Raw genomic sequence first — 15,784 nt, 5'->3', positions numbered from 1 at the left:
ACACATGGAAACTGTTTACAAATGGCGGATTAAATGAGAAGTTCACAAAATGTAGAAAAGTTTTCAATAGAAATACGCGACTTTTTCGCTATTAGTGAAGGGTCTCATTAGTAATATTTTTCAGGATAGATATTTTGGACGACAGAAGGCCAAAAAGGTTTGTTGGATTGGTTTCGTGGTGGTTATGGAACTTTATCATAAAGTTGTCGTAATTAACATGTCATTAATATATTTTTTTTTATTAAATGTCGGTTAAATTAAACTCCTTACTACCCTTACGAACTAATCAAAAATATTTTTCTACAGTACAAATAAAATATTACAAATGTACACGTAATTTATTTGTAAAGACTATCACCGAAAATTATTTACTTCCAATGTTTAAATGTTAGGCTCGACTCTTTTTGACGTTTTGTTAATATCTTAACTAAATTAATTTGATATTTTTGGAGAATTTGAATTTGTTTTCCATATTTTAAAAATGCTCATAAGCTTTTTTTTTTTATTATTATGAAATTGATTTTTATTTCATTGATATGTTAATTTTGAGTGTTGAGTGTGATCTTGATAATGTGATTATATATTTGACACACAGAGTCACTAGCAGAATGTCATCCACCTTCGATATTGCTGGTACAACCAGCCGAGCCTCTCAGCTGCAGACCCAGGTCAGCAAAGAAGACCTGCTGAAAACTCTGGGAAACCAGCTGAATATGGACTTTTCCCAGTATGAAAGATGGACGCGGAAAACCAAAGTTACAAGACCACCACCTCCTCCCAAAGATGGTAATTAATAAGCAAAACATTATCTCTGGTAAAATTATCATGTAAACTTACTCTGTTCCTTGAAAGAAAATGTATAGAGCTTTTTTTTTTATTATTTTTTACAAAAAATATTATTTAATAAAAACTTATTTAAAACAAAGCAAACTATCGGTAATTAAAATAAAAGGAATAAACTTTATTATAGAAATTTTCATGAGTCAGCAAGTTAATAAAAGGGCAAAAAAAAAATATATATTGAATTGTAGGCCTTGTAGTAATATATTTTATTCCAAATCACCTTTTCATTATTTTTATTTGTTTACTAACTACTTAGCATGTTTTTTTGTTTTTTGTTTTGGTGGGGGGGGGGGGTATGTTTTTATTTTTATTTATTTTGAATGCTTGATTAAAGTGGGACTACCAGGTAGTTAACTATGTGTGATTGTATGTGCAGGGGGAAGTAGAATGCTGATGGTTGGCAGAGTGAAGTCTGCCGATTCTTGTCTTCATGGCAAAGGCCAAGGCCATAACGTAACCTACAGAGAGAAGAAAGAGGCTGCCAAGATGTTAGAAATTAACAAAGAAAGAAATGAAAGGATTAAAATTCTCGAAGTATGTCAGTTACCTCTTTATTTTGAATTCATCAGTCAAAAAAATTTATTTGTACTGTTCAACAAATGAAAATAGTATACTGATACTAATGCATGTTCATACACGATTATCAATTGCCTGTTATTTTTTGTATTCATCAGTGGTGAAAAATTGTTGTAAAAATTTTTTTTACAAATGCACATCGATTCCTGGTTTTTTTTTAATTTGGAACATGAACTAATCTTTTAGTTAAGAATAAGGACCAGGAAGAAGACTTTGGATGAATATCTGAAGAGAAGCAGAGAACTGTATCCTTTTGGTTCTGAACTTGTAGCTTATACTGTGGAATCATTTAGATTTGTGGGGGCCAATTTTCATGGTGTGTAGGTTTTGTTCTTGTTCATGGGGATGTAATTTCGTGGATGCGTGGGTTTTCAGTTTCAGTAAGAAAACATGTAAATCCTAAAAATTTATTTTCGAGGAGGATGTAAATTCTGGGGTTTGGCTACCAACAAATGCCATGAAAGTTGAGCCACCATGAATTCTAATGATTCCACACAGTACATTAATTGTGTGGATTTTTTTTTTTAATAGATTCCGCTTTCAAACTTAAATATGAGTCACAAATTTATTTATCAAATAAATGTAAACATTTAATACTGAAATTGAAATATACTCAGAAGAGAAAAAACATATATTTCTTGACCAGCATTACAGCTTGGAACAAAATATGAAGCTAAAAGAAAGTATTGAAAGTGATGAATATGGGACATTGAATGCTGTCAAAGGATTGCTAAGAAGATATGAGAAATACAGGGTAAAATCAATATGGATGTGTCATTTAAAATATGCATTTCTCATGCCATGCAAATAAAGAATAATCTCAGTTTATTTCTGTGGTGGAAGACAATCAATTTTTTTTCATTGATAGGGTGGTATAACAACCTTAAACTCCAATTTTGTGAAAGAATATGATGCGGCAGTGAGAGACCTCGAGGAAACAAGACACAGAACAAATTCACAACTTCAAGGTAGCGATGGAATGGATGCCTATTTGAATTTAATTTTCAGTACACACATACTCGGAGCATTTGTCAATTTGTTTGTCATTTTAAAAATGTTAACAAGCATAATTAATACCAGTACTTTTAAACTAACCTATAATTCATAGTCAACCACATTATCCTAGGATTCCTGTGACATACAGTGTAGATGGTGACCTCAATTTGTCAAAAGTGTCATTTTTAATGGATGTTGATTGGTGTGTCTGCCAGTCTACTGTAAACGTATTTTATTTAGCGCGTATAATATTTGGCGGAATATGATATTTGAACAAGTTAGTGTAATTTGATTTAGCGCATTTCTAAATGTAACTATTTATCTAATTACATTTTTTACATTTGGCGATGTACTTGATTTAGCAGACACCGTTTTCCGCCAAAAACGCTAAATAAAATACACAGCCAAATGTAATACGTTTACTGTATATTATCTTTTCTGTAGATTTTGAATCAATATGACATTTGTGTATAAATTTAGTAATTATTAATTTCAAGGTCACTTACACTTGATATTTAGTTCAAGGTCAGTTCATGACACAAAGACTGACAAAAGTTTGAAGGCATGCACCCATCAAATTTAAGGTCAACTTGATTACATCAGTTTCATTTGGTTTACTGAAGGAGGCTGCGCAGTTGCACAGCTTTTAAAAATGACTGTAATCTTTTCAATGCTGACTTGATATTTTTTCCAATAACCCTACAGTAAAAAACCTAATGTATATAGTACTTAAACGCACGAGGAGCAAGCAATTTGATTCAATATATAAGTAATTTTAATTACCATATGCTAAGTTTATATTGATATATTGTACAACATTAAGATTATATAGGGAAATGAAACTGGCTTCACTGTTCGTCATCACTTTTCAATTTTATTTTTAGCTTTGGAAAAGAAAGTTTCTGATCTAGATGATTCATTAAAAGAAAAACAAGAAGAGTTGCATACACTCATGAGCTACAAAGTAAGTATCTTAATTTCTAAAGTTGTTTGTTTATTATAAGATTCCATAATCTGTAAAAAAAATTGCAGATTTTAGTATTTAAAACCATATTTAAATGTGTTGTGAGATTTCTAAAGAAATATGTTGATGAGATTTTTAATATTGTTAAGCTTTTCCCCATATTTAATATGAATTACTTGTAATTTTTAAAATTGTCATTCTTTATTCTTTTCATATTTAATATAAATTTAGATTACTGCTATACTGATAATTTTTAAAGAAGATTGTCAATTGCATTTTCAAATTTCCACATGTTTAGTATCAATTATTGGTTAATTTCTGCTTGAATTTTTCATAGAAAATTGTAAATTGTAATCCATATACGTTTTCCACAGGTGCATGACTTAATTGAGGGATAAAGACAATTTTATAAATTTGGATCCATGAAACATTTCAATATGGTGAACTTTTGAGTAAACAGTCTTTTACAATTCTTTATCTGTAGGACAAGGAGTATCCTGTCAAAGCAATGAGGATAGCAACACTGCAGAAAGAAATACAAAACCTTAAAATAGCAAACCAGGTACAGCAATATGATCAACTTCTATGTCGCAAATAAAATATGAATGACTATTAAAGCCAGATTTCACTTCATAGTAGATCTCTGAAGCTTATTTTCTCTCCCCTTGCCCACATCTGGCTCTTACCTAACCCAAGAAGGGCTTGTGGGAGAAAAATGTGCAGTGGCCTTGAACCAAGTTTCATAGTCAGAGGCCAAGGTCAAATCAGATTTTTATGTAAAATCCAAGTTGGGAGCATATTTTCTCTTCCCTTACTCCTTACTGACTCATACTCCAACAATAGAGTGCTCATCACTGGTAAATGGTCTGCAGTAACCTTGAGCCATGTCTAGATTATAAGTCAAAGGTCATGAACATATTTTCCACACTTTATCAAAAAATGCTTATTAGTTAGTCTTAGTTCAAGGTCAAAGCAGACCTCTGTGTGAAGTCTCTCATTTTTTTTAATCTGGTTTATTCTTCAACAAGAGTTCTGATGCATAAAGTGTGTGTAGTGACTATGAACTATATTCTTACCTGATATTTAAAGGTGAAGGATGAAAAGCTCAGTCCTATATAAATTCCACCTCAATGATATTTTGTTCATATTAATTAATTAGGCCATGGTACATCTATGATTTATGTCCCTTTATTCTTCTAAAAGGAATTTTCCAGTCAACCAAAATAAATACAAAAAATTTGGGTGTTTTTTTTGTTTTTTTTTAAGCAAAACACAGTTTTGGAGGTCTGAAATATTTACACCATAAATCTAATGGAATCAGAGTTTTTTCTGTGCTCATGCAGATAAGCATTTCATTATGCCATATAATTTAATCACATCAAAATAAAGACAGCTGAAGTTAAATAGAAAAATAATTACCGTTCTTGAAAAGCTGACAAAACTTGTGTTTGCATTTTCAAAAGGATTTTCCAAAAACCTACCTATGAAAATAACTTCGCTCATGTAAATATGTCAATTCATTATAAGCATGTTCGCTATAACCATGTTTTACTGTATGCTATTTTGTCAACTATATATTACTTACAGGAAGACCAAGAGGACCTAGAACACATTGTATTCACAGAACTAGAGAAGTATGAGAAAGAGCAAACAAGAACGGCTAACAGTATCACCAAAAGCATTACAGAGGTAACTATGTAGAAATATTAAGCAGTGCAAAGATATGATATAGAGGCCCTACAAAATAAATTTATGAAATGTTAGTGAAATAGGAATTCTTATGTTCGGTGTTATTGTTATGTTTTTAGAAAAAAAACATTCAGTTTCAATTTTTATCTGAACATTTTCTTGATTCTCCTTAGGTCCATTTTATTGGAAGCTTAAATTAATATGATAAATTTGAATTTATCATCCTCAAATGCATATTTAATCAAAATTTAGTAAAAATCATTAATGAGTGATTTATATGCATAAGAAACTATTTGATATAGTCTTTTCACTATATCTTACTCCAGTTGTCTTTAAAGTTTGCATAATTCAGTGAAATTTTATGTTTTATCAGAGAGCCATTTCAAGAATGCATCCAAGTCTGAAGGATATGGCTCTTCAGAACTTAGTAATGGCCAAGGTAAGTTAAAATATGTCTATTGATAGATGTAATTTGCTCCAACAGCTTCATAACTTCACTACTGCTTAAACTTGTCCATTAAAGAGACAATTATTTACCAGGAATTTATTTTCAAATTTTATGGGTCATGTAACTGGTGAGATACTTGAATGTATGTTAGCTCAAGATAAAATATTTCGATATCTATTTATTTCAAATTTTATGGGTCATGTATGAAATTGGTGACCTTTGTTTGCATGCTTTAGGTAAAATATCTCATTTTCTTGATGCAGGAAATAGAAGTTCATAAAAAGGAACAGGAAGGACTGATCAGAGTCAACCAAGCTCTTGAAGCAGAAGTTAAAAAACTACTGCGGGATCCAAAAACCAACACACGTCTACAGATGTTTCCAGAATTCTTTCCCAGTAGACAAAAGTGAGATATCAAGGAATCTTCATTCTCTCAATTTATTATTATTTTGTTTATGTTTATGAATAAGAAAATACATTTTTTCTGAAAATTCAGTATCTTTAGAACTGTAATTTCCTTAACAAATTCTCAGCTTGAAAAAAGACCTTTTATATATTTTTCTTGAATGTAAACAACAAATAAATTCTTAAATAATATCTGAAGTTTTTCTAAAAAAAGTTTCAAGAATTTTTTATCTCATTGCTTTTCAGATGCACACCGGACATGGAAGTTGTTTTGGACATTCCGACTCAAGAGTGGTTACCTATATAAACATTTCCAAAAGACAGGTGCTACTATTATATTGAGCATTTCTTGGTCAATTCCTCTCAACACGAACAGAGTTTGATACTGTTTACAGATGGAATATGGATATTTGTCACTGTGGCATGCTAATTTGATGTGAGAGAATTGAACTTGTATTATACAATGTATACATGTACTCTTTGTAAATTGTATTCAAATGCTTGTTCCTCGTTTAAATTCTTTATTATATATGAATTAGATTTTGTTGAAGATATTTGGTTTGTAAAAATCAATAATAAAATCAATATGTTTTACAAGACAACCAGTTGGTGGATTTTTGTGTTTCGTCTCCCATACCTCAAAGCCCACCTTCTTTTGAGCTTTTAAAATTCATATCTGAACATTAACTCCAAGCAAATTAAGTTGGGACTCAAAATTCATTGTATGGGGACTGTGGTAAACCCTTGACAATAAACTTTATTTAGCTGAACTTTGTCTTTTGATCTGCATCAATGTTTTCCCCTTTATCAAAATTGATTAAAAAAACAAGTGTCCCCTTGTAAAAAATATATTGGTATCAAAAAGCATGAATGTAGTTTCACTACTTGGAGAACAATATATGAAAAAAAATGTCCAGTAACCAAAAATTAAAATAAAATAAGATTTCTGGACTTAAAAATTGTTTTCATCTAATGTTAAGAAAGCTTGGACATTAAATGGTGATGTGGAATTATAAACCATTGTAAAAAATCAACACAAATTTTAAACTTGCTCATTAATTGTCATCCACTGCTAAATGAATAAAAACAAAATGAAGACTGATCCACAATTTTTTATCAGTTTATTGAAAACATTGTTATAAGATCAAAGTCTCTGTCTCTTGAATGATATCTAAATTGGCCATGGACGCCTCCCCCAATAAAATTAAATACACCCGACACACAGCAGGAATCTATTCCTTCTCACTGAGGGTCTTGACTGACTTGGAGGTTTCCTTTGTTGTGAAGATGGACCAGGTGGGCTTGAACTTGTTGTTCTCGTAATCGTACCACGAGGCTATACCGTCCACTGGCTGGACTCGTTTCTTGATAAGGTACTCGGTCTGGGCGTCAACCCATTCATTGGTGACTGTTTTGGGCTCATATTGAGGATCTAAGGAAAGAAACATTTGCATAAATAAGTTACAATTTTTTTTTGAATTTTTATTAATACAAGTTGATTAAAAATTTGTTTCAACAATTTCAACTGCATTGTGATATAGAGTTGATTCATTCTATGTGCGCATTGAAAAGAGACTAATACGTGCAATGAGATAAGATGGAATGATTTTGGTTTTATTCATAAAATTTGCAATAAACAATAGCTAAGTAGTTTAAAGGTGAGAATACTGCATTTCAAGCCCTTTTATCTTTTTTTTTACCACAAATCCTGACCCTTACCAGCGAATCCAATCACGGAGACACCAAGGAACATCAATGCCATCAAGATGGCGTTGTCTCCAATACAACGTTTCCAATCTCCAGATGGAGCCCGAACCTCCTCCAGGGTCGAATTGAAACTAGCTCTGTACACTGTAAAATAATAACAAGTTAAAGAAACCTGGGTGAGTTTTGAAAAAATCTGGACTTCCCACCAGCAAGAATTGAAACTAGTTCTTTACAGTGTGTGAATTTAAGTTCATAAAACTATTAAAAAGTCCTGAACCTCTTGCAATGTGGAAATGAAATCTGCTCTGTTAATTGTCATAAAAATGATAGTGATGAGCCAATGAAAACTCAATGAAATGTCGAAATCTTATGCACTTTAAGAATTGATACTGACTTTAACACCCACTGGAATATTGCTCACTATACCTAATTTTTTATAGAATGGAAATCAATTTTTTAAAACTCCTTGCACAATGTTTTGAATACAGTAGTGTATCACATTACTAAATTTACTCTTAATTTACTGAGTATGGAAAGTAGATAATAATTGGCTTGTGCTTACATGTTTTTTTCTCTTCTAGTGTTAAGAGTTTCCAGTCTCCCTTTTCTTTTTCTCTGAGTTTTCCTAGAGCTTCGTCAACTTCCTTGAATCTGATGGCCGGACAGGGCACAGTGAAGGAGTCAGTGTAATAGGGAATCTCTCCATGGCCCACGATTTCTCTATGTCCTATCCATTCATAGATTTCAATATGGTATATATATACAGAATTAAGATATAGTGCAACATAATTACAGTGAAAATGCTTATAAAGAATTCACACTTAATATTATGTAAGTTTCATTCACCCTAGTATTAATATGTATCATAAACTCATTGGATGTAAAAAAAAAAAACCCAAAAAACTTTGTTTATAAAAACAAATCATTCAAATTGTTTGACCCTGGCATGTTGCTATATGCAGTGATTTTCTAACAGCCAATTTAGGTCTGAATGTTGGCCAGTTCCCCTCATAATCATAACAATTTTCTCCCCAAAGTGAACATTTTCCTTGTAAATATTTTGATCAATTCTCTGAACATTGTCTTATATTGGAAACTGCATGCATATCTAACCTATGACTGGTGAATATTCCTCTTTTCCTGGGTAGTACTCATGGCCGGGGAGAACAGCTTTAGAACCAGTGGTTGCTGGTGCGTCCCAATTAACTGATGTCAGGGCAATGTTTCTTGAGGGTGCCACCCAGATGGGTTGTTTCTTGAGGGCACGTGGGGCACACCGTAACATATTTAAAGTACTCATTTTATCTGTTAAAAGACAGAACATTTTGATCAAAGAATCACTAAATGTGAGAAAGTGCAATTCCTATGTATGTATGTATATTCCACATATAGCTTATATTTTTATAATTCTCATATATTTATTGCCTTCATGCTATGATAATTAAGAATTTGTATATGAGGTGCTATAAAATTCAAAGATGCCATGATTTTGAAATTATCTTCACTTTTCTCTCTGATATCTGAAAGTTATGCAATGAACAATGAAACAAAATGTTCATTTAATGTTGATTATACTTATAAAAGTTATATACTCTAATATAAACAGGTCTCAGATAATATATGTTTTATTATTTGAAGAGGGTTTTCTCAAGAAACATGCAATAAAAATGTGTGACTTGAGCCAACTACTACTATACAACAACTATTGTTTAAAACTTTCTATAGTCAACAGAGAAGTAAAAAATGTGTAAAAAAAAAATTAAATTTGTTTTCACACTTCATATTTCTAAAATATTTCTTGTAAAAAAGAAATAATTTCATTCAAAATGGCAAGTGAAGAAAAAAGTGTCATTAAACAAAACAATAACCTTGAGGTTAACAGACTTGGCATATCATTGAATTGGCACACTTTTTAATTTTCTGAAGATATCATAACTACATTTAATCTTACTGGATTAAAGGGTGTAAAAATCATATGAAGTATTGTTTTAATTAAAGGTTTCCTTAGCAATAGACATGCATTTACCCATTTATTTAAACATGCGACTCATAACTTTTCTATTGTTTAAAACTTTAAATGACCAATATATAAAACCCCTGTTAATCTTACAACATCTGATTTATAAGTTAAAACACATAAAATATCCCCTGAAATGATTAAAAACTACCCAAGAGCAAAAATGAATGTCAGGTTTGCAAAACCATCCGAGGAAACTCGAAACGAAGGTCACTATTTATCGATAATATCATAAGTCACAGAAGATCATAATTCTAGAGCATAAAACTGCGCAAAATTTTGAACATCTATGACCAAGAGACATGTTTTTACCATATGAAGTACGCCGCTCACCACCTTCGTCCAAGGAAGGTTACTTGCAATCGGGTGATACTAAAACAAGTCCCACGGGGAAAACAAGTCCCACGTAAGTCCCACGTAAGTCCCACGGCAAATGCGGCTATATATCGATATATCTATGATTGATTATGATTAAATGTATTAAAATAATATTAATTCACACAACAAAATATTTTTATAAGCTTTTATTACGGATTTATCGACGAAAAATCAAAGATGTTGGTAAAGGTAGATAACTCGTACGTAGAATTCATATGGCAGCAGAAGAAATCTATATGCCCGCCGTTTAATTGATGGATAATTTTAATTTTCTCCAACAAAATAAAATCCAATAGCGGTAAAAAGTTGACTTTATATTCATTAATTAACACAAACTAAGTAAACGCTGGGTAAGTAGACAACTCCTACGCAGAATGCATTCGCCCGCCGAGAAAAGAGCACTCCTGCCGCTTACCTGATTGGTTATTTTAATGTTTTATATTTTCTAACTTAAAAATGATCATATTAATAAAAAAATGGATATGATTTTTTCATTACCTTAGTTTTTTTTTAATCAACTGTACGAGGGTTGTTAGAAAACTTCGCGGAAAGTGATTTACGGCAAAATTACTGTGAACTTTGTAGATTGGCGTATGTTTTATTTTAAATGACTACCATTTGAAAGTAAGTATGAATTTAATTTTTTTTCTCCAAAAGACACAGCGATTTTTACTTTGCGTGAATTAGATTTACGGAGCAACATTTCATATTTCCACGAAGTCAGGTGACGTCAAACAACTGAAAGTCAAACATGTTACTCTTTTTCAAAGTAAACACCTTTCAGTTCCACACACTTTTTAAGAAATTTAACCGATTTATAAAATGCACGTCCATACCATTATTTGTCAAGCTTTTGTATAATGCCTTTTGTGGCATATCGTAGATCATTTAGGTCCAACAATTTCTGTCTACGCAGTTTCGACTTTAGATGAGGTAAATAAGCGAAATCTATAAGTGCAAGATCCCGGCTGTAGGTGGGTGGGGGGGGGTGCTGCAAGGGCTAAACAACAGTTTTTCCATCTTTAAACCTCTGTGATTCAAGTTGTAAACGTTTTTCCTATAAAAAAAAATAGTAGCATTCATACAAGAACCCTTTGGTGACCATCGGAGATTTTCCTGCGTGCACACAAAATTAAATGACGGCCCGGTGCTCCAAGATGTCCATAAATATAACAGACGTCAAAGTTTTTTTACTCATTTTTCAAGCGTTGTTCGTCCAAGTTCGGCGATAAAACGGTCAGAAATTCTCCAACTTAAAACTTTCATAAAATTACCCTCATAAGTTATTGTGATGTCAAATGAAATATCGTTTATTTTTATGCACTTCAACGGTACATTTTCTTAATAAGGAATAATGCGTACAAAATTTTAAAAAATTAAAAAAAAAAAAAAAAAAAACCTGACATGCTCCGTGAAGCATACTCATCAAATAATTAAGATGTGTATTTTTTATGGTGCATTTAAAACAAACAAATCGTTTCATATTTCTTAGAAAATAAAAGTTAAATCTGAAAAGTTTCGCTAGTATCATGTAAATAGTCCGCTCACAATTGCAAGTCAACTTGTCCGCGAACTTTTCTAATAACCCTGAGTAAGAATTCAATAAGAATTACTGTGTTTTAAAAAAGTATACTGTCAAATATTATCATAACTTGTTCGTCTGGCGCGAAAGTTTGTGATCTTGATATCATTTAACTAAACCAATTAACGATTCAACAAATAACTATCAGATTATTATTAATATTAAAACGTAATAAAAACCATCCGTTCATCCAGAATATTTTTGAGGGGTATATGCAGGTTTGTTAAGGGAGGGGATCGAGGAAATTAAAGAAATTTGATTTGTTCCACGGGGGGCGGAACTCCACCCCCCCCCCCTCCCCCACCCCCGAATCCCATCTAGATTCAGCTCATGAAACGTATGTGATCGAAAATCATCTACAAAGCCAAAGAAAAATTCTTACATCTTCTCCAAGTTTTTTAAGATGTAAACAGTTACTAACATTGTACAAAACTGATTGTGTATATACGAAAATGTGCGTGCACTTTGCTTTAAACGTATATTCTTTCTCCATAAAAATTTACTAAAATTCTGAATTTTGGAGAACAAATAATTATAAAATCTGGAATGCTTACACAATACGTTAGCCTGTTCTTATTCATATCTAAATCTAAGACTTTCACAGCCTAGTTCACCAAACTATATGTAAATCTTCAAGTCCTGATTTTGTTTCTAAAAACAAATATTACATACGTCATTCATAAGACTGTAGCAAAATTTTACATTGCATGATATCAGTGTAACGAATGTAACCGGGTATATTTTGGTTTCAGTTTTCAATGGAGGAAAAAAAAGCACCCGGTTCAATGTTGAACGTTGTAAAATGATTCAACTCAATGACATGGCAATCTTCTTGTCTGTTTCGTAAATAATAATGAATTATACTTTCCTTTACAAAAACAATTTTGTTTTTCTGTATTTTATAAGCTTCTCGAAGATAGTAACACACATGTTTAAATGTTTACGGTTATGAATGTACTGTAGAAATTATAAATAAGTTTGACTAGTTAAAACACTGATGGCTTATAATATTTTTTGATTAAGTGTTCAGTGTAAGTGTACATGAGATATATAAGGATTGAGTGTTATTCGTCTTCAATTTCATACAGATTACATAACGATTACGTATAAGTTTTAATTGGGTGTCAGAAACTCTGATAATTCTGTTGCATGTAACGACCTTGCTCTATCAACGGGAATAATAAAAGTGGACTGCATAGTATTTTGAAACATAACTATTTTGTGTTTCGTAGATCTACTCGTTCATAACTGTTATTTTTCCTAGTTACCTAAAACATTTGAGAGAGAGAGAGAGAGAGAGAGAGAGAGAGAGAGAGAGAGAGAGAGAGAGAGAGATGGGGTGGGGGTTGTGTACACGGTGTGCTTCACGGTCGTCTCCCAATATACAGGTAGGCAAAGGTCTATTGTTTCTTAAGCGACAAAAAAACCGTTCAATTCACACAGAATATACAAGAAACTAACACGTGTATATATACACGTGTATAGCTATAGGTAGAGCCAACGATCACCAATCATCTTTGGACATGTAGCCCCCCCCCCCTTCCACTAGCCCCAAATATTATAGTAAAGTAGTAAAGGAAATAGTGAGCAAGTTATTTTGTAATTAGTACATGATTTATAGAGATAAAAAAAATACATTAATCAACGTGTTCGTGTTCAGATTGTGACAATGGTACCGCTTCTTTTTTTTCTTTTTTCTTTTATACAAAACTCTGCGTGTAACCGTTTGAGGGAAAGTGAAGTAAATGATTGTTTGTCGTATGAAAAACATATGCACATGTCAATAAATACATGTATATACATTAAAAAATCAATAATATTTGGTAATGCAGCCATGCATTAATCTTGCATTATTCTTGATTTTCTTTTTATCAGGGACGTATATACTTAGTATATACGTCCCTGTTTTTATCAAATGTAAAACATTTCTTGACCTTCGATTCATTCTGTTCAGTGTGATTCATTAAAATTGTCGGAATGACATTTTGCTTTTCGAACATTTAGAATGTGAATGTTGCAGTGGAACTCTTACCGACTCGCTACAAAAATATTAAAATATGTCTATCAGTTTGAAAATGATTGATATATTGTCACATATTTTTTGTGCATGTCTATAGCTATTTATTTATTTTCCTACACATTCAATCCCGTTTGCTTGATAGTTTTCTCCTTACATGTATTTTAATGGTTCAACTACATCTCTCTCGAGGAGAGAGAGATGAATGGAGAAGACGTAGAAAGGGATGAAGTGAAAGAAGGAGGGAAGACAAAGAAAGAGAGAGAGAAATGCATGTTTATATATACATATACGCTTGTGTAATTCTAGCAGTTATTATGAATAATTCGATAGAATAAGAAGTCGAAAACATTTATTTCAGTAGAAAGTTACTTTTAACATATATATATATTTCCGAATAAAGTGGGGGAATATAATGGAAATCTCGAGAAAACAGCTTGATTCCTTGCTGAAAATTGACAAGCAAACAACTATATATTTATACATGTTTTCAAAGCCTTCTCTTTTATCATAAGGGTTTCGAAAAATATGACGATCTCTGCTGGTTTCTATTTTTGAAACACGATTTTTCATTCATTATGTAGAAAAAAACCCACTTTAAACAGAGCTGGTCTTTAGACCCAAAGATCGTGGAACAGTCTCGACAACGGTAAGCTTCCGTAGACTAGAATGTTCTTGCTGACAATAACAATTTAATAACAATACATGTATATGTTAGTATAACTCATGAACTTCCATCAAATATTATTTCAGTCAACATTTTTTTTTTGGAGTAGATGCAAGATTTTTCTTTGACTTTTAGCTTTTAGGAAGATTTTCACCACTAACAGACTTTTCACGAGCTGGGATTCGGAGGATGGGGTGGAATCCCCCCCCCCCCCGGAAAAAAATCAAATTTTTTAAATTTTCATCGTAAAATGACCAAAAATATGCCTCGACCTCCTCCCCCGACAAACCTGAATACCCCCCCTACCCCCCCCCCCCCAAAAAAAATACTCTGAATGAACGCATGGTTTACAACATGACAGTTCTTAGAGAGAACAGAACTGGGTCAAACTTAAAAGGAGTGATATACGGACTATATAAAACTCGTATCACCCAACTTCATGTAATATAATAAATTAATCACAGCAATAAGTAAACCTCTCTTCTGAACATAATCATAAGGCAAAATGTTAACATTACAGCCATCTGAAATAATTTACAAATAAAATGACATAACTATAAATGACAGGAGTGCATTTTAAATCCACAGTCGTAAGAATTCTGTGTTGGAGTTTTCCCTTTATTTTTAAGTCATTCGCGCTTTTTTCCCCTTAAGAAATTAATAATTTTATCTATGCATTTTTAGTACAAAGAAATAAAAGACTAACATACAAAAAAAATAAAATAAAATAATTAGCATTTAGTTGTTTAGATTATGGATTCTGCGTAATTTTTTTTTTACTTTCATGATTTTTACTCATTTAGTGAGTGTTAATCAATAAATGTGGGTTTTTTTTATCAATATTAATATGATCATTTTTGAAGTTAGAAAATAAAAGTAAAACATTAAGATCGCCCATCAGGTAAGCGGCAGGTGTGCTCTTTTCTCAGCGGGCGAATGCGTTCTGCGTAGGAGTTGTCTACTTACCCAACTTTTACTTAGTTATTTAATGAATATAAAGTCATTTTTTATTGCTATTAGATTTTATTTTGTTAAAGAAAATTTATTAAATTATCAATCAATAAACGGCGGGTATATAGATTTCTTCTGCTGCCGTATGAATTCTACGTACGAGTTATCTATCTTTACCAACATCTTTGATTTTTCGTCGATAAATCCGTAATAAAAACTTATAAAAATATTTTGTTGTGTGAATTTATATGATTTTATCACATTTAATCATAATAAATCATAATTATATCGATATATAGCTGCATTTGCCGTGGGACTTACGTGGGACTTACGTGGGACTTGTTTTCTCCGTGGGACTTGTTTTAGTATCAGCGCTTGCAATCAATCAATTCAACGGCGATCAAGGTCTTTCAAGAGCTTGAGGCCCATGAGGAAGCTAATTACCTTTGACATTTTTGCACGTATACAAAGTGATTGAAGCAAATGAGTTTGAAGTACTTATTGAAAAGATTTTTACCATATTATAAAAAAATATATTAAAGGG

General features: G+C 31.9%; 2 protein-coding genes across 2 annotated transcripts; one reads left to right on the top strand and one right to left on the bottom strand.

Annotated features, from left to right (window-relative positions):
- The first annotated feature begins 6 nt into the window (after window positions 1–6).
- On the top strand, window positions 7–6,523 carry LOC128187942 (uncharacterized protein C20orf96-like). The gene is made up of 12 exons (XM_052858650.1): window positions 7–157; window positions 596–786; window positions 1,220–1,377; window positions 1,606–1,664; window positions 2,074–2,173; window positions 2,288–2,387; window positions 3,300–3,379; window positions 3,864–3,941; window positions 4,967–5,068; window positions 5,442–5,507; window positions 5,780–5,922; window positions 6,168–6,523. The coding sequence occupies exons 2-12, from the start codon at window positions 609–611 to the stop codon at window positions 6,226–6,228; spliced, it is 1,125 nt and encodes a 374-aa protein (XP_052714610.1). The 5' UTR covers window positions 7–157; window positions 596–608; the 3' UTR covers window positions 6,229–6,523.
- A 502-nt stretch (window positions 6,524–7,025) lies between these two features.
- Window positions 7,026–15,686, bottom strand: LOC128187943 (cytochrome c oxidase subunit 4 isoform 1, mitochondrial-like). Its single transcript, XM_052858651.1, has 6 exons — window positions 15,628–15,686; window positions 9,958–10,009; window positions 8,742–8,933; window positions 8,191–8,355; window positions 7,641–7,772; window positions 7,026–7,353 (listed from the first exon to the last, which is right to left on the bottom strand). Exons 3-6 carry the CDS (start codon window positions 8,926–8,928, stop codon window positions 7,154–7,156), a joined length of 684 nt encoding a protein of 227 aa, XP_052714611.1. The 5' UTR covers window positions 8,929–8,933; window positions 9,958–10,009; window positions 15,628–15,686; the 3' UTR covers window positions 7,026–7,153.
- Between the last annotated feature and the right edge of the window lie 98 nt (window positions 15,687–15,784).

Source organism: Crassostrea angulata, chromosome 6 (genome assembly GCF_025612915.1).
Source record: "Crassostrea angulata isolate pt1a10 chromosome 6, ASM2561291v2, whole genome shotgun sequence".
Lineage (NCBI taxonomy): Eukaryota > Metazoa > Mollusca > Bivalvia > Ostreida > Ostreidae > Magallana > Magallana angulata.
Note: the sequence above shows the minus strand (reverse complement) of the source record. Positions and strands in the feature narration are given on the sequence as shown.

Coding starts and splice junctions, on each gene's coding strand:
- LOC128187943 (XM_052858651.1), bottom strand. CDS start 8,928: ATGAGTACTTTAAATATGTTACGGTGTGCCCCACGTGCCCTCAAGAAA. Junction 7,773..8,190: donor ACTAGAAGAGAAAAAAACAT/GTAAGCACAAGC, acceptor ATTATTTTACAG/TGTACAGAGCTAGTTTCAAT. Junction 7,354..7,640: donor CTCCGTGATTGGATTCGCTG/GTAAGGGTCAGG, acceptor TTCTTTCCTTAG/ATCCTCAATATGAGCCCAAA.
- LOC128187942 (XM_052858650.1), top strand. CDS start 609: ATGTCATCCACCTTCGATATTGCTGGTACAACCAGCCGAGCCTCTCAG. Junction 3,942..4,966: donor ACCTTAAAATAGCAAACCAG/GTACAGCAATAT, acceptor TATTACTTACAG/GAAGACCAAGAGGACCTAGA. Junction 5,923..6,167: donor TTCTTTCCCAGTAGACAAAA/GTGAGATATCAA, acceptor ATTGCTTTTCAG/ATGCACACCGGACATGGAAG.